The sequence below is a fragment of the Giraffa tippelskirchi genome, chromosome 13 (assembly GCF_054371585.1).
Source record: "Giraffa tippelskirchi isolate mGirTip1 chromosome 13, T2T-mGirTip1v1.2.pri, whole genome shotgun sequence".
Taxonomy (NCBI): domain Eukaryota; kingdom Metazoa; phylum Chordata; class Mammalia; order Artiodactyla; family Giraffidae; genus Giraffa; species Giraffa tippelskirchi.
The window spans coordinates 41,022,254-41,044,381 of NC_137287.1; the positions used below are offsets into that span (position 1 = coordinate 41,022,254).

The window sequence follows — 22,128 nt, forward strand, 5'->3', positions numbered from 1 at the left end:
ATCGAGAAAAAGGCCTTTCAAAGCTTTATTTGAAGTTCAGGAGCCCTGTGCACCCCACTGCACTGTGTGCAAACCCCTGTCTCACTGTGGCCCAGAGTGGGGCGGGGTGTCCAGCCCCAGAAGTGCCAGAGCGCCCACCCTCCGGGGCCAGGCAGGGCTGAGGACGGCTGGGCCCTCCTGTGGGTCGAGGGAGGACGGCTGTGTGGCCCAGCCCACGTGGAGCTCACTTCTGCCGGGGTGTGCTCAGGAGCCCCCACTGCAGCGCGAGGAGGGCCCGGGCCTGCGGCTGCAGCGGCTCAGCCGCCCTCTCAAAGCTCGCTCTCTCCCTGCAGAGCACATCCAGGACTTCGGCTGGGGCCACCTTCCCCGTGAACTTGCGCACAGGCTCCTCTCTGCAGGGAGAGGGAGCATTGTAGGGCTCAAGGGGACCCACGGGGCGAACCAGACGTGGTGGTGGAGACAGCCCAGTGAGCAGCTCCCTGCCACCTGGTGTCCAAATAACTGCAGGGAAGACCCAGAGCACAAGTCGGCCCCGTGCCAGCCTGTTGTGTGGTGAGGCCCCTGGAGAGGACACAGGTCCTGGCCTGTGCTCCCCAGCCCCCCTCACCCACACGGGAGGGCCCAGCACACTGGCCAGTACTCACGCCACCCTCAGGAAGGGGTTGTAAAGGAGTTCCTCGCCCAGGGTTGCAGGCACCATGGGCACATCGTCCTCATCCCTCTGCTGGAACAAGCACAGGCCCTGGTCACCACCTTGTCTGGCAGTCCCAGGCAGCTTGGCTCCGTCACCCACAGCCTGGAGGCTTGAGCCTAGGCCCTGAGGGTGGGCACTCGAGGGCCAGACTGCAGGTGGCCCAGAGCCTAGGGTGGGCGAACGCCCCACCCAAGCCAGGCCTGGTCACCCAGGCCAGAAATCATGGCTGACACCCCACCCCCACACACACACACTCAGTGCTGTCCTGGTCCCAGCCCGCCCCACCCTCCAACCTTGCCACTGAGAGTGGAGGAGCAGCCACACCTTGGCCCACGACAGCTTGGCCTTCACGTGGTCGTTGTAAGGCTCCACTTTCTGTGCAAACTCGAGGTTGCCCAGTGTGTGCTCATGACCACAGAACACCTTCTAGAGAGACGAGGTGCTTGGGTGCACAGCACTGCCATGGGCAGAGATGCTCCCCACCCCCCTGCTGGTCCACTTCTCGCCACAGTTGGCAAGGCAGTCATCCTGAACCCTGGCATAGAGAGGTGCAGTGCGTGCCGCTTATATGGGAAGCCAGACCCCCACAGCCATGAGAGGGCAAGGGGCAGGCTGCTCACTGTCTCAGGGGGCAGGGTGCCCAGGGTCTCCACCAGGCTCTGGTACATCTGCTGAGCTGTGCCCTCCAGGCGTGAGCCGCAGCCGGCCACAGACAGTGCGTCCCCTGGGGAGTTGGGTGGGTCAGAGAGAGTGGAATGGGGCATGGGGAGGTGAGGCAGGTGGGTATAGGTCAGCCAGTACCCGAGAACACAGCGGGAGGGTCCGGACAGTCCTCTTCCCACAGGAAGTAGCTCATGTGGCCCAAGGTGTGGCCAGGTGTCAGGAGGCAGCGCACGTGGATGGCCCCAAACTGTGGCAGAGGGGCAGGTGAGCCAGTTGGGCCCAGGCTCTCTCCCCATCCCTCCCGGGCGCGCGCTCACCCTCAGCTCCGCGCCGTGTGCCAGCCTGCGCGTTAGCGCACAGATGCGCTCATCCGCACCCAACACCACCAGACCAGGCAGCAGCCTCGCCAGTTCTGTGTTGCCACGAGCGTGGTCCCTGAGGATGGGTGAGAGTGGAATCACGTGGGGTTGGGGCTGGGTCAGAGTGAACCCGCCTGCCTCAGCCCTACCCCTATGGCACTCACCAGTGGTGATGGGTGGTCAGCACAGTGGTCAGTGATACCCCCTCCCGGCCCACGATCTCCAGCAGCTGAAAAGGATGGGAGTTAGGGACATGCAGATGGCCCAGGTGGCTGCCTGCATTGGGGCACCAGGCCTGGGTGCACAGTGCCCCAGGCATGGGATGGTGCTGGGGCAGGGGAGACCCAGCAGACAATTAGCACCCACTGCATACAACACAGGCACCATATGAAAAAGTCCAGAGACGGCTCTAACCTCAGAGACCCAAATCAAGAAACCCTAAACTCCAAATAACCAGACACCAGAAAATAGGGAGAGGGTCTACCCCCAGCAGTGTTGTCCAGAGCCTCTCCCGGGGGCCTAAGGTGCTTGGGCCTACAGCAGTGCTCCTGCTGCCCCAAACCTGCCCTCACCCTTTTGGGCACGGCCACGTCCACGGCCACAGCTTCCCGCGTGCCCTCCTCGATGACCAGGTACATGTAGTTATCCTCGAGCACAGGAATGACTTTGACCTTCATGGCCGCAGAGCTCAGTCGCACCGCGCCTCTTGAGCCCCTTCTTCAGCGTGGGGCTGCCCTCTCCAGACCCTAGGCAGGGCTGTGCGCGGGAGGGGTCAGTTCCACACACGCGCGCTAGGGGCCAGAAAGGATCCCCACCGGCTGCTCCCGGAAGGTCCCGAGGCCCGTCTGGAAGGCCAACCTCCAGGCTCCAGATGACCTGCAGCTGCGAGGACCAGTCTCTCGCCGAGACACCTCCCGCCGCAGGCTCCGCCCCCACGCCAGAGGCCCCGCCTATACAACCACGCCCTCTTCCGGTCCCGCCCCCAATCGGACCGCTGCCCGAGTAGGCCCCGCCTGCTTTCCAGGCCCCGCCCACCCCGCGCCTTCCCGCCGCAGCTCGACATCGGGCCCGCCCCTCTCCGGGCCCGCCCCTCTCCGGACCCCGCCCTCAGCGCCGCTCGGCAGGCCCCCGCCCAAGACCCCCTCTCGACCCGGCCGCCCCCTTCCCGGAGGTCCGCTCACCCTCGCGGGCTGTGCCAGCCAGTCGCGCGGACTCCCTGAAGGACAGCTGGACAGAGGTGGGCCTCGGGCGCCAATCCCTGGGCCTGGACGGAGCGCGCCACTCACGCTGCCGCCGCCAACGGCCCGCGCCGGAGGCGCCCGCCCGCGGGGCCGCCCCACAGCCTGCGTGCCGCGGAACCCGAGCTCGGCGCAGGGAGCACGCGTGCGCGGAGGGAGGGCGTGCGCTCGTCCGGCCAGTCGCGCCCGGAGCTCTGGCGCCTCCTCCGCGAAGCCCTCCTGGCACCGCGCTGAGCCAGTCTTCCCGAGTCCCCCGGCCCCGGGTTGGTACGTTTTCGGTCGGGCTGGGAGTGTAGGGAGGCTCCCGTTTGTTCGCCTGCTCGTCCCGGCGCTCAGCTTGGGGGCCTAATGAGTGTGGAACCCACATGATAAGGCAAAGCGCGCTGCCTGAGGGTAACAGTAACAGGGGCGGCCGCTCCGCTCCCTGTGCGCTGTCCCACACCTCCCCAGTCTGGGCCTTCTGCGCACTCCTGGTTCCATCCTCGCCCCTGAGACATGCTGGGGTGACCGTCTGAGTTTCCCAGATGATGAAAAGGAAGCCGGAAAAGTGTCACCAACCACTGAACTGTCCGGCTTGCCCTCGTGGGCGGGGCACCGGGAGCCTCCTGGGAACAACAGAGGCCTTGGCAACACAAGCCACGGTGTTGCAGCAACAGGCCAGTAGTCAGGCGGCACTGGGCTTGGGCCACCTTGCAGTCCCTTCTGTGTATGGAGCATGTGGCAGCCCCAGGGCCCCCTCCTCGGGCCACTGAGAATGTGAGTCCTCCCAGGACGTTGCTGCTTCTGGGGTGTCCCCTGTTCCCTCACAGGCCAGGTGGGGTGTAGGTACTCAGGACCTGGGCCTGATCCTGGCCGCGGGAGAGCCTGCCCCAGTTCTGCCAGACTGGGCATGCGTGGGTGGAGGCCACAGCCCAGGCCTGAAACGCACCTTGGGGTTGAGTGGTGGTGCCTCCCTAGGTTCTGCCACGGGCTGAGGTCTGGCTGCCAGGAGTCCCTGGGGGTGCCCCAGCCTGGGCCACCAACCTTGGGACAGAGTTTCCCTCAGACCTAGAGCTGAGTGAGGAGCAGCAGCTGCAGGTGGGTGTGGGACTTCTGGGTGCTGGCAGGAGGGAGGGCATCCCTAGGGCCTCACAGACTCCACCTCTCACCCTGACCAACCCCAGGTATGCAAGGAGCTGGTCGACCTGCAGATCAAAAACCAGCGCCTGCAGGAGCAGCACAATGCTGAAATCTTTGAGCTGAAGAGTGAGGTGGGCACTGATATGTGCCCAGGTGTGGCAGCCTGAGGGCATGTGGGGGGGTGCAGGTGTGCCCCGAGTGACTATGCACACTCGCACAGTGTCTGTACACACTCAAACACCCCACCTGTCCTGTGTGTGCCACATCCCTGTGGATGCCCAGATGGACGATGACCTGGTCTCCCGCAGGTCCTGTGGCTAGAGAGCCGCGTGCTGGAGCTGGAGCTGCAGGGAGCGCAGGCTGCCCGAGCAGAGGCTGATCCAGGGCACCGCCGAGCCCTGGCACAGGAGCTCGGGCACAAGGCCGGGGGGCAGGGACACTCCTACCGTCACAGACTCCAGGTCACTGGGAGCGAACGGCGGGAGGTGGGGGCGGGGGCTGCCTGGGTGGAAGCTAAACGGGTCCAGTGAGGAACAGTGAGGCCTAGACAGCTCTTCTGTGCAGGCACAGTCCACAGACTTCCTGACCCCCGAGAACAAGCAGCAGGAGCTGGGGGATGGCCCAGGTGTGCAGCCACCCAGCCCAAAGGTCTGTCAGAGTTTCTCCCAGCCTGGGGTGGAGGTGGGGTGGAACAGGGGACCCGGGGCTTGGGCCGGGTCCATCCAACCAGCCGTCGTGTGCCCCACAGATGCCGGCAGAGGCAAAGCGGGTGCTGGAGCAGCACGGGGCTCGGCAGAAGGCCCTGGAGACATGTGTGTGAGTGGCCACCTCCCTCCTCATATGGGACTGGAGGGCCCAGCAAGCAAGGGGATCACCCTCCCTGGGCCCGGCTGAGCCTCACACCCTGTCCACAGGGTAGCCCTGGGCCACCAGCTGCAGGGAGCCTGGGAGGAGGCCAGGACAGCTGGACAGCGACTGGCTGCACAAGCCGTGGTGAGGCCCAGCCCTACCTGCTTTGCAATCTGGCTCCGCAAAGTCCAGCTTTGGGACACAGACTGAGGGCCTCCTCCCCCTCAAGGTGTCTGCCTGCCGGGGCCAGCTCCACCAGGCTGAGGCAGAGAACGCCCGGCTGCAGCTGCAACTCAAGAAGCTGAATGAGGCGTATGCCATCCGACTGCAGCACTGTGCCCGAACCGTGGCCGTGAGCACCGAGGGGTGGCCCTGTACTGGGTGGGAGGCCTCTAGGTCCCGGGGAGCCTGAGCCTGGCCTGACCGTGATCAACCACCTCCAAGAGACTCTTGACCTTGTTGGAGACTTGAGGCCTGCCCAGCACACTACCCTCAGATCAGCCAGCTCTAGGGAGGGAATTAAGAGGGAGAGGTTGATCCGACCAAGCACCGCCCTTCCTGGTCCTGGCCCCGCCTCCTCCAGGGATACACAGATGGCACAGGCCCGAAGCCCACAGCCGCAGCCCTTCAGACATTCCTGGAGACCACTCTGGAGGACATTAGGGCAGCTCATCACAGCCGTGAGCAACAGCTGGCCCGGGCCGCCCGCTCATACCGCAAGTGCCTGGCAGATCTGAGCCGGAAGCATGAGGAGCTGCTGACCGCCTACAGGTGGGCCCTTCACTGAGACAGGCACCCGGGGGTGGACGGCCCCTCCCTGAGACGGGCACCCGGGGGTGGATGGCCCCTCCCTGAGACGGGCACCCAGGGGCGGATGGCCCCGTGAGACTCGGTGTGGGGCTTAGTGTGCAGCAGATGCTGGTGGACCCTGTTGGGGCCCCTGGGACCCCCAGAGCTGCCTTTGGTGCGGCCCCCTCAGATGTGGCGCTGCTGCCCCTGCACACAGCCACCGAATTCAGCCACCGGACGGAGGACCAGGCCAGGCTGGAGAAGCAGGTCCGGAAGCTCAAGGCCCAGGTGACCCCTCCCTGCTGCCCCCTAACTAACCCCAGGACCCCTCCCAGGCTCAGCCAACCCCAAACCCCCAAGCCTTGGAGCAGTCTGCCCTGTTTAGCAACCCTTGCTCTTGTTCCCACAGAAGGGATCTAGTGAAGTCTCCCAGGGAGGTACATCAGAGCTGCAGTGAGTACCTAGTATGGGTGCTGGGGGGGACCCATTTATCCTGGAAGTTAGCTACAGGGGCGGTGTTCTGGTTGCTGCAGCAAACAAAGTGATCTAGCTGTGACTTCCAGTCTTGGCCTGCTTAGGAGACCCTACTTCAGAAAACCAAGCGCCTGGAGTGAGGAGGGGCCCTGACAGGAGAGGGGCTAACCTTGAATGGGAGGGTCAGGGAGATGCCCCCAAGGTATGGCCATCTTGACTGAGACTCAGGACCCCCAGCTGTAGATCACTGGGGGCATGGACAGTAGAGGGCCTGACCCAGAACAAGGCAGGAGCAGCTGCTCGGTGACTTTCATAGCCTTTGTGCCTTCATGTTCCCAACATGAAGCATCCTGACACTGCAGTCACTGTCCAAGCTGGCCTGGTGGCTTAGCTTTCCGAGTGGCCAGTGCCCCCTCACCCATGCAGCGATGGCGCCAGCACTCAGGCAGGGCCATCCCAAACTTGCTCCCAGGAGGAACCTCAAGGACCGCAGGGCCCTGACTTTAGCAGGGTTGTTGATCAGCACTTGGGTCAATGCCAGCTCTCACGCCCACCCCTCTGCCTCCTCTCAAGGGGCCTGGAAGCCTGGTCCTGGGCCCAGATCCGCGAGAATCTACAGGAGTTCGCCCGTGGCACCCAGGTAGTGGGCAGAGCCTGGCCTGAGGCCCCTCCTCACGCTGCGCCTGGCTCATGGCTTGTGTCCCCCACACCAGGCAGAGCTGGAGCAGGAGCGGGCACAGCTGCTGGTCCGTGCCACGATGGCAGAGGAGCAGCTTTCTGAGCTACAGGAGTATGTGGACCAGCACCTGGGAAGGTGGGCCTGGGATCTGGGGACCTGAGTCTCAGGCACTGGCAGCAGGGCTTGTCCACAAGCAGGCAGGTGACTAACTCTCGTTTCTCTGAGCAGGTACAAGCAGGAGATCCTGAGGCTGAGAAAGCTGGTGGGTACAGGGGACCCCTGAAAAGTGGGGGCCATACCTTCAGACAAGCTCCAGCACCCAAGGACCTGCAACCACTAACTGGTCAACAGGCAAACTTGAAGCAGAACTCTTCATAGCCAGCCAGCATGGAGCTCTCCCCACAGCACCCACCTGGAAGATGACTTCACCCAGCCCTCCAGCCAACAAGAAGCAGGTTGTGGTCTTCCCTTGTAGTCCAGTGGCTAAGTCTCCACGCTCCCAATGCAGGGCACCCTGGTTCAATGCCTGGTCAAGGAACTAGATCCCACATGCCACAGCTAAGAGTTCTCAAAAGATCCCCTGTGCTGCAACTAAGACCCAGCATAACCAAATAAATAAATATTAAAAAAAAGAATCAGGGTGGAGCCCAGTCTTTATTGCGTGCAGTCAGCCAGTCTGAGAATTGGGGGTTTCAAGTACAGAGGCAGAACCGGGCCCTGGCACAGCCTGCCCAGCTAGCCCACCTCTGTGGATGTCATAGGCCCAGACTCGGTCCAGGCCCTCACCTACCACAGCCACAGGCTGCCAGGTGGGGAGGGGGAAGCGCCCAGACACCACGCGGGCTCCTGCAGGCAACTCTGCCTGCAGCTTGTCCTCCAGCAATGGGAGCTGTGGGAGAGAGGGGATGGCGGTGTGGGCGGGGGAGTCAGTGGGGTGGAGGGTGGGGTTAAGAACACACACATGGCTCCCCCTAGCAGCTCCTCCAGGTCCAATGCCTACACTGGGGATGGCCTAGGTGTCCCATGGAGTCGGGAAACTCCAGACCTACCACACTAGGAGCCAGGAACACAGACACATTGTGGCAGTCCCTCAGGCTCACCTGCAGGAAGAGGAAGTCACCCCAGCTGGGAAAGAAATTTGGTGGACATGGAGTCACTACAGTTTCCAAGGCCCAGCCCCAGCATGCCAGGTGACAGAGGCACCCGGCGCTGTCAGCAGAGCGGCCAAGCCAGAACTGGAAGCGTGGAGATCAGGCGAGGGGTCTGAGGGAGTCCAGGGCTCCCTGGGTTACCTTCCAGAGGTCCTCACGGTGGTAGCGGACACTGCCAGCACAGCCTGCCCTCCAGGCACGCAGCCGCGCCAGTCCCACCAGCCAGGGGTTTAGCTCGTAGCCCACAGCGGGGCGGAGGCCGCACCTGTGGGCAGCCAGCACCTGTGGGCCCAGAGTCAGGACCAAGAGATGCGGAGGCGCGCTCACAGAAAAGGTAAGCAAAGATGTCCCCAACACATACAGTCCTTACAATCCTGCCGTCCCCAGAGCCCAGGTCCACTGTCTTCCCAGGACGGCCTCGCAACAACGACAACACGTGCTCCACCTGCCTGGCACTCGAACCAACATAGGGCACCTGGACGAGGAAGGCGGGGTTGTGAGGGTGGGGGCCCGCCTCCTGGGCCTCCTCTCTTGACGAGGGCTGTCAGGTCCCACTTGAAGCGAGCCCCACCCCACAGCCCCACCGGCACCGACGCAGCAGCACCCTCCGCTTCACACCTGCGCTCAGCGCCCCGTCCCCGCTTCACACCTGCGCTCAGCGCCCCGCCCCAGCCCGGCCCACCCGGCCGGCGCGGGCCAGCCGCGCCCATGGCCTCGCACCTGCAGGCGTAGCGGCACGCGACGGAAGCCGGGCTGCAGCAGCAGCGCCCACACGGCGTAGGCGGCCAGGCCCGAGCCCGCCGCCACCTGCAGCAGCTCCAACGGGCCCGGCCGCCGCTGGCGCAGCTCCGTCAGCGCCTCGGCCGGGTCGTCCTGCTCCATGGCTGTGGGGCACTGGCTTAGGGGCGTCCCGCCGCAGGGACCCTCCCCGGCTCAGGCCCGAGACCCTCACGCCCCAGCCCACGGCCGCAGCTGGCCCCGCCCCGCCGCCCTCGGCCTGCACCGCGCAGCTCCTTCCTGCTCCGCGCCCGCCCGACCCTGGGGCGCCGACGCCAGAAGGGGCGGAGCGGTGGCCGAGCCGAGACGCCGGAAGCGGCCGGTCCGCGCGCGTCCTGCTTCCCCCGGGTCCCGGACCCGTCCCGCGGGTTCCGGGGCGACCCTGGGGGGTTCTGGCCGCACAGCACGCGGCGCGTAGCGCTCGTCCCTCAGCCGCGTATTGTTGCTGCAGACCCGGGGCCGCGCGTCCCAGAGCGGGGGCCGCCCATGGGAGGCACTGCCGGGCCCCGCGGACCGGCGGCGGAGGCCCGTGCGGCCTGGCTGGAGCCCAGGGGCGGCGGTCCGCCCGCAGGGAAGGGCTCGCGCGGCTGAGGCGGCGGCCTGCACACCCCGATCGCCAGCCGAGCCCAGGAGCAGTCTCGGGGGGCTCGGGCCCCTCCCACGGCTGAAGGCAACGAGCCCGAGTGCGTGGGAAACGCCGGGCTCTGCAGGCGCGGGGGCGGGGGCGGGGGTGTTGGGGCTCCGCTGAGGGGCCGGCGGGCGGGTTGACAAAGGAGAAATTCAGCTGAACTGAGAAGATAGATGTTGGCTGTCTTAGCGCGACCGGAGGGGAGCGGAATACAAGGGGCCAGACCCTCTGGCAACTGGCCCAGCCATGGGAGTGGGAGGAAGAGCCCCAGGAACTGGGGAGACCACCTCCCTTCTCCAGAAAACATCGCACAAAGAAAGATCGAGCTCCCAGAAGTGCCCTGGCAGAACCCGGGAACGGGAGAGGCAAGTGGCATGACGGAGCCAGGACCCCCTCCTGAGGCCAGAAGTCCTTGAGTGGTAGAAACTTGTCTGCACACAGGCCGTGGCCTTGCTCCTCCTCCATCCATGGCCCGGTCAGGAGGCCCAGCGGGGTCGGACACTGCTTTAGGCAACATGGGCCTGCCGGATACCACTGACCCCTCTCCAAGTGCAGACTGCCTCACACTGGGGCCCCACTGCCACCAGCATGAAAGACAGGTAGGTGTCCTTGTGCCCTGCTCCCGAGACCTGAGTACCGGAGAGGAGGAGGGCTGCTCCCACCCCCAACCCAGAATCTCCTGCCTCCTTCCTGGCTCCCACTGCCCCTCCCCAGAAAGGGAGGACATGCACTGGACTTACACAGCATCCCATTCTTGCCTCTGTTAGTTCCTCAAATTATTCCTGGTGCCTGGCACAGCACCTGGCACCTAAAAGAAACTCAATAAAAGCTGGTCAACTGAATGACAGCACCTACCCACACTCCCCCATGAGGACATTCACAAGTCCTTCACCTTCACACCTGCATCTGCCCCTCACCGTTGGGCACCGGTGCACACTTCTGTGAGTGCACACCTCCAGCAGTGCCCCAAAGGCACCTGCTCCCACAGCCCCTGCCCACACGCTCACCCACACCGTTTCCCTTTGGCCACTTACTGGAGGGCAGGCATGAAGCCCCCAGCCCAAGCCTTGCTGGTTCCTCCCAGAGCACCCTAGGGCTCCTTTAGCCCTGTTGACCACACCCACTCCTGCTCTTTCTGCTCCTCCTGAGCTGGTTGCAAAGCCAACACTTTCTCTGGAGGAGGATGTGTGCATCAGAGGTGCTTCATCGGAGGCACTTCCTGGGGAAGGTGGGTAGAGGCGTGTCCAGCCGAGGGCCCACCCCAAGGCAGCTGCCCTACATTTTTGTGACAGATGGTCCTAGAGGCAATCCACAGTGACCACTGGGTGTGGCTGTAGGCCTCTCCCCAAAGAAGAGGAGACCTGGCCAGAGCATCATGCCAAGAGCCAAGGGTAAGGCACCCCTCAGATCCGGAGGGGAAGCCCTCCTCGGCCAGGGCCTGGGCAGACAGAGAGGAGGAGAGGGCAGGAGAGCACACCCCCCTCCTTCTCCTGTGGTCTTTACTGACATACTCCCTGTTGGGGGAGAGGGAAACAGGTATACAAGGGTCTGGTCGAGGAGAGAGGTCCATGGGAGATCCAAATGTGGGATCATCAGCATGTTGGTGGTATTTAAAGGCAGGAGGCTGGCCTCGCTCTGAATGTACTCGGGATGTACTTGGAGAGGAGGTCTGGGGCCTGAACCCCAAGCAATCCGGGGTTGCCAATCTGAGTCTGGGGGAGCAAGAGGCTCTGCAAAGAGCCTTAAGAACAGCAGAGGTGGGAGGAACCCAGGGGCGCTTGCCCTCCAGGGTGACTGTACTCCCACTCACAGTTCTCAGCAGTCCCCTCAGCAAGTGGCCCGTCCAAGTGAAGACGTAGGTCCCTGCAACACTGTAGCCTTAGACAGTCTGCTCCACGGAAACTCCAGGGCGGCCACTGGAGTGACTTGCTGTCCGCACAGGGCGTGGCCACACAAGGCACCTAGACCAGCTGAATCTGGCAGGAGCCCTGAGGAACCTTGCTCCCCTCCCAGCCTCAGTTTCTGCCAGCAGGGAGGACTGCCAGGAAAGTTGTTTCTGGGGCTCAGCCCAGGAATCCCCCCAGACTTGAGCTGTGGGACTGGGTCAGCAGAGCCAGCTGGTTCCAGCTTCCGAAGTCCCCCATGCTCAGCCCCCCTCACCCCTCCCACGCCTGCCGCCCAGCGCTGAGGCCTTTCAGCCTCAGGGCCTTCAGCGAGGTCCAGAGCTCACTGAGGCTGAAGAGGAAGGCGGGGCAACGACAATTAGGCCACTGGGGAGAGGGGGTGGAAATGGTCCTTAAGAGACCCCATTGTGTGCTCCCACCCACCGGAAATGGGCAACAAATAGGACCCCTGCAGGAGAGACCCCACAGCTATGGTGGGGCACATCAGAGGGGCCTGGGGACAGAGGCCCATTCTTCCCCATGGGTGGGCTTGTGGCACACCCCTTGGGGAAGTTGGCCAGGTTGCCAGCCCCTTCCCTCAGGGTGGGAGTGGGGTCGCCTGCCTGCCCACCTGAGACCTTGGGGGTTACGGCCCCTTTTCACTCCCACTCTGAGTGGTAGAAGCACCTGGCATTGGGGCAGCAGACTGAGGGTCACATGAGAGGCAGTCCCTGCATGCCTGGGCGTGGGCTGAGTGGTGGCAGTCTTGGGCTCTCTGAAGGGACCTACACAGCCCCCGAGGCTGTGGGAGGAGAGAACAGAGTGAGGCTGCCCGGGCTGGGGACCAGATGCACACTGGCTCATCCATTCAGCGCTCTTATTGGTCATCACTGTTACCTCAAAAGCATGTGACGCTGTGATGCCGTCTGCAGGCCACCCCCAGCCCTCCCCGGCACCCTGCTCCCAGGCCTGTCAGTCCAGCACCACCTTGCAGGGGTGCAGGTGGTCAGCGTGGGCAGCCGCGTAGGCACGGCTGAATTCCTGGAGGCGGGGAGCGCAGCCCAGCCAGGCCTCACCGAAGTGGCTCCAGCCCATGAAGAGGAAGGTGCCAGGGCCGGGGCGCACGCCGCAGTGCAGTGGGGTGCGAATGGAGGCCTGCGCCTGGCCCCAGGGGTCCCCCACCCGGAAAAGCGGCAGCATCCGGCGGAGGACGCGGGCAGCTGCCACGGTGATGACAGACTCCTGTAGCTCTGCGTCGTGGGCGACCCCGAGGATGGTTCCGTAGATCACTGTGGGGACATGTGTTGGCCAGTGGCCTCAGGGGAAGACAGGCCCCGGCTCCTCCCCACCACACCGCCCCGCAGCGGGGCACTCACCAAAGTCGCTGGTGCACACGGCCAGGAGGAGCTCGGCATCACTGCAGGGTCTGCAGGCAGCTGACATGCAGGGCAGGTCAGGAGTAGAGCCCCGAGCCCTCCCCCAGCTGGATACAGGAGGGCGAGGGCAAGCTCCCAGACCCACCTCAGGGTCTGATGGCACCTGGGGTCTCAGGGAACTTGCATGCACACTCTGAAGACACCCTGCACTTGTAACACTAAAGGCTCGTGTGTATGTGATGCACACACAGACATGGGCCGGCATGCAGGCACAGGGCCTACAGCCCTAGAGCTCCAGGGCCGGGTGCCCACCCGTCTCCCATGCAGCACCACAGGCAGTAGCTCTGTCTCCCAAAGCTGCTTCCTGGGGCCCAAAGACACCAGCCCAGCCCGCGGGGCAAGAGGTTATGATGGGTTCAGGGCTCAGGGGACAGAGCAGAGACCGCCCCCATCCCCTGTGGAGTCAGCTCAGACCTCCAGGAGAGCAAAGAGCTGGGCCTGGTGCCCTGCGGGGAGGCGGGGCTGCGTCTCCATGGTGACGGGCTCACAGTGGACTTCTGTTGTACTGGGCTGGGGGAGGGGAGGGAGGTCCACCGCTGGGCCAGGGAGCCCTGGACAGCTTTGGCCGTCATCCCCTCCCCCAGCCCTTCAGGACCAGGGGCCCGGGTGGCCCTGCCTGGCATCGTCTTCAGGGATTCTGCACCCCGCCCCTACCCACCTGCCCTGCCTGTGACACGCCGCCTCAGTTTCTCCCCCTGTGCGGTGGGGAGAACAGTCAGGTCTCCACCCGACCTGCACTCACCATTCGCTCCAAGGCTGCGGGCCTGCGGGAGCAGCTCCGGACGCCCGTCCTCCCGCAGCTCGAAGCGGAAGGAGGCCACGCGGCGGCTGAGGTCGGCATGCGGGGTGGCCTGCAGGAAGAGGGCCCGGCGCTCGCGGGGACCCCAGCGCGCGCATCGAGCCCCGGCCGGGCCCGGGCTCTCGGCCAGCAGCAATTCTAGCGCGCCGCCTGTCCGCTCCGCGAAGACTTGAGCGCCTGCGAAGGGCCGCGCCGGCCGCAGGCAGACGATGCCAGGCTGCGCGCCGGGCTCGGAGCCGCCCAGGGTGAGGCGCAGCGCCCCGGCCGGGTACAGCCACTCGATCTCGCCCTCCGCACAGGCCAGGGAGAGCTGTCCCACGGTGCCGGGCTCCTGGGTCAGGCCGCTGCGGACGGACAGGCGGCGCTGAGACGGGTGGCCGGCGTCCCCACCCGGCCGCCCCGTTCCCCCTCACCCCGTCCCCGCAGGCACCAAGAGCCGCGTCCACTTGGTGGAGAACGAAACTGAGGCCCGGGGTTCAGAGACTGGGAGGCAAAGGTGGCAAAGGCAAGGGTTCGGCGCCAGGACGGGGCGCACGAAAGGGCGGGCGATACATCTCCCAGCCCCCGCCTAAGAGGCGCACACAGCTCCGAGGGGTTGGCCCGCGGGGGCTTCCAGCGGGGCTAGTACCTGCCCCTCCAGCTGCAACGGCCCTCCGAGTAGCTGGCGCGAGCGGCCGCGGCCAACAAGCAGAAGCAAAACGCGCAGAGTAGCGCAAGGGGCGGCATGGCGCGGGGGACGCGCGGGGGCGCGGCGGGAGCAGCCGGGGCGTCGGCCCCGGCCCCGGCCCCGCGCGCCCCCCACCGCCCGCCGCCGGCGGCGCACTGGGCCGGAGCCTGGGAGAGGGGCAGGCAGTGGGCGAGCCGGACGGCCAATCGCGCCGCGGGCCCCGAACTTTCCACCAATCGCAGCGGCGCTCTCGGGGTGGGCGGATCGCCAGGGGCCCGGGAGGCGCCGGGGAGGGGGTTCCGCGGACCGGAGAGTTTTGCGTCACCTCCTTAAGGTTCCCCACTCCCCGCCCGCCTCCAGCCTCGGCCTGCACGCCATCCTGCTCCGCCCCTATCCTCCAGGCCCTTGGCGGCAATGGTGCCCACTGGAACGTCTGGGGTTGGGGGGCTTCATCTGGGGGGCTCTCTCCAAGAGTGGTACCTGGGCCTGGTGACTTCCCACATGCCAGGTGGGTAACCCCGAGAGGCGGGCTCAGGCTCGGTGAAGAAGCAGGAGTAAGAACGGCCCTAGCCCCGGAATCAGGGCCCCTTAGGTCCGGCCAAGCTGGAGCCAGGCCCACTCTCTTAGAGGAAACTCGCCCCCGTGTCACTGTGGAGGCCAAGGCAAGAGGAAAGGCGGGTGGTGGCCAGGTGGGGATTGCAGAGACGGCCAGACAAAAGGGAGGACAGCAGACAACCTTGGCAAAGGCGTCGTGGTGTGGACCCAGCGGACAGGCCCCAAAGAGCCTGGTGAAACCCTGGGTTTGATTACAGAGGCCTTAAGCCCAAACCCAGGACTGTAGCCTCAGTACTGCACCGCTTGGGGTCCCTGAGAGCTTTGGCTGACGTAGACCCTCTCAGTGTGAAGTCCCCCCGCCCTGGCCTCCTGCTGCCCTGGGCCAGAAGTCCACCCTGACAGCTGAGGCAGACGGTGCCCACGGGAAGGCGGCATTGGAGCTGCTGCCAGACCGAGCAGACCACCGCCTCCTCCCCGGCCCCACAGCCCTTCCAGGCCAATGAAAAGCCAGGCACCCACCAGACTCAAGGGCTCAGTTGCCCCTGGTCCTAGGCAAGGCAGGTGGGAAAGTGAAAGTGTTAGTCACTCAGTCATGGCCGACTCTTCATGACCCCATGGACTGTGTAGCCCACCAGGCTCCTCTGTCCATGGGATTCTCCAGGCAAGAATACTACAGTGGGTTGCCACGCCCTCCTCCAGGGAAGCTTCTCGACCCAGGGATCAAACCCGAGTCTCTTATGTCTCCTGAACGGGCAAGTGGTGGGTTCTTTACCACTAGCACCACCTGGGAAGCCTCTCAGTGAAGTAAGCCAGGCACAAAATATGAGTCTACTCACACGAAGTACCTAAAACAGTCAAATTCACAGTGAAAAAGTAGAATGGAGGTTGCTCGGGGCAAGGTGATGGGGAATTGGTGTTTAATGGGGACAGGGTGTTCATCTGGGAGGACTAGAGTATTCTGGGGTGATAGTGGTGACAGTGGTATGACACCCATACTTGACACCCCAGTACACTTGGAAATGGTGAAGATGCTAAGTTTTATATGTATTTTACCCAACTACGAATTTAGAAAGGGGTGCACAGGGCAAAAAAGATTTTCATGACTCAGATAACCATGATGGTGTGATCACTCACCTAGAGCCAGACATCCCAGAATGTGAAGTCAAGTGGGCCTTAGGAAGCATCACTACAAACAAAGCTAGTGGAGGTGATGGAATTCCAGTTGAGCTATTTCAAATCCTAAAAGATGATGCTATAAAAGTGCTGCACTCAATATGCTGGCAAATTTGGAAAACTCAGCAGTTGGCCACAGGATGGGAAAAGGTCAGTTTTCTTTCCAGTCCCAAAGAAGGACAATGCCAAAGAGTGTTCAAACTACCACAAAATTGCACTCATCTCACACTAGCAAGGTAATGCTCAAAATTCTCCAAACCAGGCTTCAAAAATATGTGAACTGTGAACTTCCAGATGTTCAAGCTGGATTTAGGAAAGGCAGAGTAACCAGAGATCAAATTGCCAACTTTCATTGACTATGTCAAAGCCTTTGACTGTGTGGATCACAACAAACTGTGGAAAATTCTTAAAGAGATGGGAACACCAGACCACCTTACCTGCCTCCTGAGAAATCTGTATGCAAGTCAAGAAGCAACAGTTAGAACTGGACATGGAACAACAGACTGGTTCCAAATTGGGAAAGGAGCATGTCAAGGTAGTATATTGTCACCCTGCTTATTTAACTTATATGCAGAGTACATCATGCGAAATGCTGGGCTGGATGAAGCACAAACTGGAATCAAGATTGCCAGGAGAAATATCAATAACCTCAGATACGCAGATGACACCACCCTTATGGCAGAAAGTGAAGAAGAAATAAAGGTTCTCTTGGTGACAGTGAAAGAAGAGAGTGAAAGAGTTAGCTTAAAACTCAACATTCAAAAAACTAAGATCATGGCATCCAGTCCTGTCACTTCATGGCAAGTAGATGGGGAAATAGTGGAAACAGTGACAGACTATTTTCTTGGGCTCCAAAATCACTGTAGATGGTGACTGCAGCCATGAAATTAAAAGACGCTTGCTCCTTGGAAAAAAAGCTCCTTGGAATTAAAAAGTGGAGACATTACTTTGCCATCAAAGGTACGTCTAGTCAAGGCTATGGTTTTTCCAGTAGTCATGCATGGATGTGAGAGTTGGACTATAAAGAAAGCTGAGCGCCGAAGAATTGATTCTTTTGAACTGTAGTGTTGGAGAAGACTCTTGAGAGTCCCTTGGACTGCAAGGAGATCCAACCAGTCCATCCTAAAGGAAATCAGTCCCGAATATTCATTGGAAGGACTGATGCTGAAGCTGAAACTCCAATACTTTGGCCACCTGATGCAAAGAACTGACTCATTTGAAAAGACCCTGATGCCGGGAAAGATTGAAAGTGGGAGGAGAAGGGGACGACAGAGGATGAGATGGTTGGATGGCATCACCGACTCGATGGACGTGAGTTTGAGTAAACTCCAGGAGTTGGTGATGGACAAGGAAGCCTGGTGTGCTGCAGTCCATGGGATCAGAAAGAGTCAGACACGACTGAGCAACTGAACTGAACTGAACACAGGGCATGGCACTGGGCACATAGAAGGCAAAGGAGTCTCCAGTGGGAGGAAGGGAATGGGAATCCCAGTCAGTCGCCTTTGCTGAGACCTAGGTCCAGTTCTGGAGGGACTCCCAGGGCCCTGGAACGCCCTTGCCCCGGGCTGGTGAGGCTGACAGTGGGCGTCAGGCGCCCTGCGGTGTCAGTGTGGGGAGTTGTGTCAGATCGTCCTCCCCTGGCCAGGAGCCCTGGCTTCCCACCCTCCCCATCTGCCCCCTCCCACTCCCTGAGAATGGGACAGTGTCCCTGGGAGGGGTTCCTAAAGAGTGACCTGGTCTGGAGAGGGCACAAGCCTGGCCCTGAGGTGGCCCCTCGATAGCAAGCTTCCCCTTCCTCCTGCCCAGCTGCTTCTCCAAGGGCTGGGTGGTGGTGCTGACTGTCACCTTTGGAAGAAGACCCCGCAGGCTGCCTCTGCTCACAGCTCCTGGCCCCGCGGCCTGCGAGGGGTGCTTCTCTGAAGCGCCCGGTGCGGTTAGCCATCAGAGGTCTGCTGCCCACATCAAGAAGCCCAGAAGGCTGTGGGCACAGGAGAAGACGTGCTCGGTAAATACCCAGAGAGTGAGGGCGTCGACAGACGAATGACACCCCAAATCTCAGGTAACTCCCCTGACGCTGTGTTCCATTTGGAGGCTCTTGCGTGCGCCCGTAGCTCCAGACCCTTCAGTGCCCTGACCCTCCAAAATGGGCCTCTCTCCATTTCCCACTCAAAGTCCAGGTCCCGGCTGGGGATGAACAGATAGTGGAACCAGGAGCAGCCTCAGGTGAGCCCTGCCCTCCAGCAGGGGGGCAGCCCCATAGGGTGCAGGGCACAGGTGAGGAGCACGCAAGATTGGGGTAGGGCTGGGCCGGTCCGGGGCCTGTGAGAGCCACGCAAAGCCCAGGCGGAATCAGTGGGGCTGGACGGACGGGAACAATGCCCCAGGTCTGGTTGGCACCCAGGGCAAACCAGGAACAGGAAGCTTGCCAGTGGGAGGTGGGAGCTGGCTTCGAGGGGTCAGTGAGCCGGGCTCCTGAGGAAATGGTGGGAAAGCCCAGAGGGGTCATGTTCTCCCAGATGCCGAGACCTCTCATTTGGGCTCTCATTTCAGCAAAATTGAGGAGAGGGAGAGACGTGGGCTGAGCAGAGGCCAGCTGAGCCTGTGGGCGCCCAGACCTCCTGATGGTGTGCTCCAGCTGAAGTGGGGCAGGGCACCATCACTCCTGGAGGGGCTGGGGGCCGGAGACACCAGGATGGTTCCCACAGCCGAGAGCCAAGTGGTGCCCGGAAGCTGCCACCCAGTGGCACATGCCAGGGGTGCCCACCATCAACACTGGCCGGGCAGGCTCCTGGCCAGCCTGACCTAGGGAGCCCCAGGGTGCTGGTGGGACCGGCCCTCCCAGAGACCCCATCAGGGAGACAGTCACATCTGTCAACTCGCCTGGGGAAGCCTGAACAACCTTTGGTTCCCCTTCACCTGCACAGCCCCCACCCCCCTCCCAGGTGGACTCTGGCCTGGCCCACCTATGAGCCTGTACCTTAGGACACATGGCAAGTTTCCTCCCTTGACGAGAAGTCCGCCGCCCCCCTCCCGCCGCCCCACATACACCTTGCATCTTCTCCAGGAGCCAAAAATGCAGCTGCAGATTGATTTGCAGCTGAGCTAAAAATAACTGCCAGGCTCCAGCCAGGGCCGGGGAAAATATCCCATTGCTAGGAGACAACGTTACTGGGAAACTGCCATTGCTAGGCAACAGGGTTGCCTTGGTGAGAGCTGGGCCCTGAGTCATCCTCAGCCCTGGCCACTCCACCCCCCGCACCCCCTCCCCTGCCTTGGTGAGTTGGGCCTGGGTCCCAGGAGGAGGGAAGGCAGGGAGCAGAAGCTGGAGGCAGCAGAGGCCTACCGCCCACTGCCCACAGCCTCCCACAGCTGCCAGGGCCACCCCACACTGCGAGGTTCTCACTTCCCTGGGTTCCCATCTGGCTTCAGAGTGCTGAGGCCCGCCAAACACACCTGTGGCCGCCCCACGCCACGTGGTCCCCTTCGCAGGCCCTCTTGGGGCCCCTGCCTCTGGGTGGGGAGCGGGGCAGTGGGGGCACCTTGTCTGTCCTCCCTGCGGGCTCAGGGCAGCCTGACCTCTGGGGAGCATGGGGCTGTCCCCACCCATGCTACACCAGGATCTCCAGGGCAACCCCTTGGGCCCAGACTCACTTTCCAAGATGGGACCTGCTTGTCTGAGGCCCCACCTCGGGGGGAGGACTTGAGCCCAGGTTTGTGATCCCGGAGCACACACCTCACCCCTAAGGAAAGGCCTGAGGAAGGAACCCTGTGAGGAGCTCGGGGATGCAGAGCCACGAGGTAAGCAGCTCCGCTCCCCAATGTGACTGGCTCCGTTTCTCGTAGCCCCCAGGTTCTCAGGGCACAGTGTGCCAATGGCCTTTTGTCCTCACCCCCTCATGCTCCAGAGCTGGAGACTCCCAGCTGCCTGGGCTAGGGAGACTTCTCTGTGCCCAGGCATCAAGATGAGGGGAGCTCCAGGTGAGGGGTGCCCCCAGTGAGGGGGGTGTTTTAGGTGATGTGATGATCAGGTGAGGGGTGTCCCAGGGGAAGGGTGCTATGGGTGAGAGGCACTTTGGGTGAGGGAAGCCCCAGGGGAGGGGAGCCCCAGGTTAGGGGAACTCCAAGGGAAGGGAGCCCCAGGTGAAGGGTGTCCCAGGGGAGGGGTGCCCCAGGGGAGGGGTCCTCTGAGTGAGAGGCACTCTGGATGAGCAAAGCTCCAAGGGAGGGGAGCCCCAGGGGAGGGGAGCCCCAGGTGAGGGGAGCCCCAGGGGAGGGGAGCCCCAGGGGAGGGGTGTCCCAGGGGAGGGGTGCCCCAGGGGAGGGGTGCCCCAGGGGAGGGGTGCTCCAGGGGAGGGGTGCTCCAGGTGAGAGGCACTCTGGGTGAGGGGAGCCCCATGGGAGGGGAGCCCCAGGGGAGGGCAGCCCCAGGGGAGGGGTGCTCCAGGGGAGGGGAGCCCCAGGGGAGGGGTGCTCCAGGGGAGGGGAGCCCCAGGTGAGGGGAGCTCCAAGGGAGGGCAAAGCCTGCTCTCTGCCTGGGCCCTGGCGCCTGCTGAGGGGCGAGAGCCCCGCAGAGTGAAACCCTGCCTCCCTGTCGGGGCGCTCTGCACACCGGGGTCGGGGTCTGGGCTGCCCCACCGCCCCCTGCCCGCCTGGGGCTGAGCCCACGTGGAGGCGACAGGCTGGGTCAGACAGCACTCCCCAGTCACCTCAGGTCTTCACGCACCCCCACTTAGCCCGCCGGAGAAGGCAATGGCACCCCACTCCAGTACTCTTGCCTGGAAAATCCCATGGACAGAGGAGCCTGGTAGGCTGCAGTCCATGGGGTCGCTAAGAGTCAGACATGACTGAGCAACTTCACTTTCCCTTTTCACTTTCATGCATTGGAGAAGGAAATGGCAACCCACTCCAGTGTTCTTGCCTGGAGAATCCCAGCGACGGGGGAGCCTGGTGGGCTGCCGTCTATGGGGTCGCACAGAGTCGGACACGACTGAAGCGACTTAGCACTTAGCCTGCCACGCCTCCTCCTTTGGTCAGGGTCAGCAGGACAGGGGCGCCAGTCCCCACCACACACAGAGCTGTCTTCACCCCTGCCAGCACCCCACACAGCTGCCTGAGCGGCACCGCCCAGACCAGCCCTCTCCCGCTCCCCTGCCTCACTCCAGTCCCTCTGGGTCTGCTTCCTGTCAAAATGTTGCAGACAACAGCCGGTTTCATTTTCTATTAGGCTCTCAGGGGGCTGCCTCTCCGCCCTGAGGCTCTTTCCCTGGTGCAAAGACCCCGCGTTCCTCTCCCCACACCTGGTCCCTCTGCTGTCTCCCAAGAGGTCCCACGGTGGGCAGTATGAGCCTAGGCCCTCCACCCTGACCCTGCTGGGAGGCCTGGCATCCCCAGGGGCCCAGACAGAGCCTTCCGCATCCTCCCAACCCGCCCCGTCCCACCCTCTCTCCAGGCCCATTCCAGAGGGCACGTGCCTGGCTCCACAGGCCTCAGGACTTTTGCACACCCCTTCCTGAACAACTTCCTCTGCCCTCTCTCCCTTGGGGGCTCAGTTTAGTGTCCTGTCCTCAGGTCCCACTACCACCACCACCCTCGGAGGTCTCCATCACGTGGCCCTCTTGAACCTCCATCGCGTTTGTCCCTTTCCGAAATGATCTACTGGTCACTTGTTTATCTGCGGGTGCGCAACTGTGTCCCCCGCTGAGGGGGGTTCCGGGGCCTGGTATCCACAGGTGCGCGGAGGATGTGACGGCCCGGCGGGGAAGGGGGCCTGGCCGTCCGTTACGCAGGAGGGGCCGGGGGAGGGGGGACGGGGGACGGTCGGACCGCTGGCGCCCAAGGGCTCGATCCTCTGGGCCCCGCTGGATTCGGGGTCCCCGCCGCTCCTCCGAGGCAGGGCGCGCTCCAGCCTGGCTCTCCGTTCACGGGCCTGGACCTTCCTTCGCCTCCCTCATGCCCTCGCCGGCTCTCCTCTCCGCTCCCCGCCCCGCCGCGCGCCGGGTTTGTTATTGTGCGGGCGCCCGTGGCAAGAGGGAGAGGGGGCGCGTGCCGGGCCGGCGCGTGCCCGTGGGCTCCGCGGCGGGAGCGCGCTGTGCGCGCGGGAGGGCGCGGCGGGGCGGGGCGGGGCTCGGCATCCTCCGCGCCCGCGCCCGGGCTCGGCAGCCCGGATTGGCTACCGGCGCCGGGAGCGCGCGAGGG

At 63.4% G+C, this 22,128-nt stretch overlaps 4 protein-coding genes across 19 annotated transcripts; 1 reads left to right on the top strand and 3 right to left on the bottom strand.

The window, feature by feature from the left end:
* Window positions 1-11: 11 nt before the first annotated feature.
* On the bottom strand, window positions 12-3,049 carry HAGHL (hydroxyacylglutathione hydrolase like). 10 transcript variants are annotated; one of them, XM_081558320.1, is made up of 9 exons: window positions 2,898-3,049; window positions 2,289-2,472; window positions 1,881-1,945; window positions 1,675-1,792; window positions 1,496-1,604; window positions 1,315-1,418; window positions 1,019-1,117; window positions 645-721; window positions 12-392 (listed from the first exon to the last, which is right to left on the bottom strand). In XM_081558320.1, the coding sequence occupies exons 2-9, from the start codon at window positions 2,391-2,393 to the stop codon at window positions 224-226; spliced, it is 846 nt and encodes a 281-aa protein (XP_081414446.1). In that variant the 5' UTR covers window positions 2,394-2,472; window positions 2,898-3,049; the 3' UTR covers window positions 12-223. The 10 variants fall into 10 exon arrangements, with proteins under 10 accessions (XP_081414446.1, XP_081414443.1, XP_081414442.1 ...); XM_081558317.1 differs by having other exon boundaries at window positions 645-724; XM_081558316.1 differs by having other exon boundaries at window positions 1,019-1,120.
* CCDC78 (coiled-coil domain containing 78) lies at window positions 2,392-7,024 on the top strand. The gene is given in 14 exon segments (XM_081552277.1): window positions 2,392-2,440; window positions 2,772-3,221; window positions 3,895-4,031; window positions 4,118-4,204; window positions 4,382-4,534; window positions 4,638-4,721; window positions 4,822-4,889; window positions 4,988-5,066; window positions 5,152-5,274; window positions 5,506-5,693; window positions 5,828-5,999; window positions 6,121-6,164; window positions 6,759-6,894; window positions 6,896-7,024. Coding segments are annotated over 14 exon segments (1,899 nt in total).
* A 475-nt stretch (window positions 7,025-7,499) lies between these two features.
* ANTKMT (adenine nucleotide translocase lysine methyltransferase) lies at window positions 7,500-10,316 on the bottom strand. Of its 3 annotated transcripts, XM_081558306.1 has the most exons (5): window positions 8,736-9,034; window positions 8,386-8,490; window positions 8,157-8,297; window positions 7,914-7,964; window positions 7,500-7,753 (listed from the first exon to the last, which is right to left on the bottom strand). In XM_081558306.1, the coding sequence occupies exons 1-5, from the start codon at window positions 8,895-8,897 to the stop codon at window positions 7,532-7,534; spliced, it is 681 nt and encodes a 226-aa protein (XP_081414432.1). In that variant the 5' UTR covers window positions 8,898-9,034; the 3' UTR covers window positions 7,500-7,531. The 3 variants fall into 3 exon arrangements, with proteins under 3 accessions (XP_081414432.1, XP_081414433.1, XP_081414431.1); XM_081558307.1 differs by lacking the exon at window positions 7,914-7,964; XM_081558305.1 differs by lacking the exons at window positions 7,500-7,753; window positions 7,914-7,964 and having other exon boundaries at window positions 8,265-8,490; window positions 8,736-10,316.
* On the bottom strand, window positions 9,578-21,913 carry METRN (meteorin, glial cell differentiation regulator). Of its 5 annotated transcripts, none has more exons than XM_081558313.1 (5): window positions 21,555-21,913; window positions 17,667-17,911; window positions 13,482-13,882; window positions 12,680-12,729; window positions 9,578-12,592 (listed from the first exon to the last, which is right to left on the bottom strand). In XM_081558313.1, the coding sequence occupies exons 1-5, from the start codon at window positions 21,558-21,560 to the stop codon at window positions 12,590-12,592; spliced, it is 705 nt and encodes a 234-aa protein (XP_081414439.1). In that variant the 5' UTR covers window positions 21,561-21,913; the 3' UTR covers window positions 9,578-12,589. The 5 variants fall into 5 exon arrangements, with proteins under 5 accessions (XP_081414439.1, XP_081414436.1, XP_081414435.1 ...); XM_081558310.1 differs by having other exon boundaries at window positions 12,141-12,592; window positions 12,680-12,739; window positions 21,555-21,905; XM_081558309.1 differs by lacking the exon at window positions 21,555-21,913 and adding an exon at window positions 18,911-19,075 and having other exon boundaries at window positions 12,141-12,592; window positions 12,680-12,739.
* Between the last annotated feature and the right edge of the window lie 215 nt (window positions 21,914-22,128).

Bases quoted from the DNA above. Each gene is read 5' to 3' on its own strand.
- HAGHL (XM_081558314.1), bottom strand. From the start codon at position 2,393: ATGAAGGTCAAAGTCATTCCTGTGCTCGAGGATAACTACATGTACCTG. The intron at 1,946-2,288 runs GTGAGGGCAGGT...CATCCTTTTCAG, and splicing joins ACGTGGCCGTGCCCAAAAGG to CTGCTGGAGATCGTGGGCCG. The intron at 1,793-1,880 runs GTGAGTGCCATA...ACCCATCCTCAG, and splicing joins CTGACCACCCATCACCACTG to GGACCACGCTCGTGGCAACA.
- ANTKMT (XM_081558305.1), bottom strand. From the start codon at position 9,885: ATGGAGGAGGAGCAAGGCCACGGCCTGTGTGCAGACAAGTTTCTACCA. The intron at 8,491-8,735 runs GTGCGAGGCCAT...TTCCTCGTCCAG, and splicing joins GCGTGCCGCTACGCCTGCAG to GTGCCCTATGTTGGTTCGAG.
- METRN (XM_081558309.1), bottom strand. From the start codon at position 18,988: ATGCAAGGTGTATGTGGGGCGGCGGGAGGGGGGCGGCGGACTTCTCGT. The intron at 13,883-17,666 runs GTCACTCTTTAG...GTCCGTCCGCAG, and splicing joins TTGTGCCCTCTCCAGACCAG to CGGCCTGACCCAGGAGCCCG. The intron at 12,740-13,481 runs GTGAGTGCAGGT...CCTGCATGTCAG, and splicing joins CCGCAGCCTTGGAGCGAATG to CTGCCTGCAGACCCTGCAGT.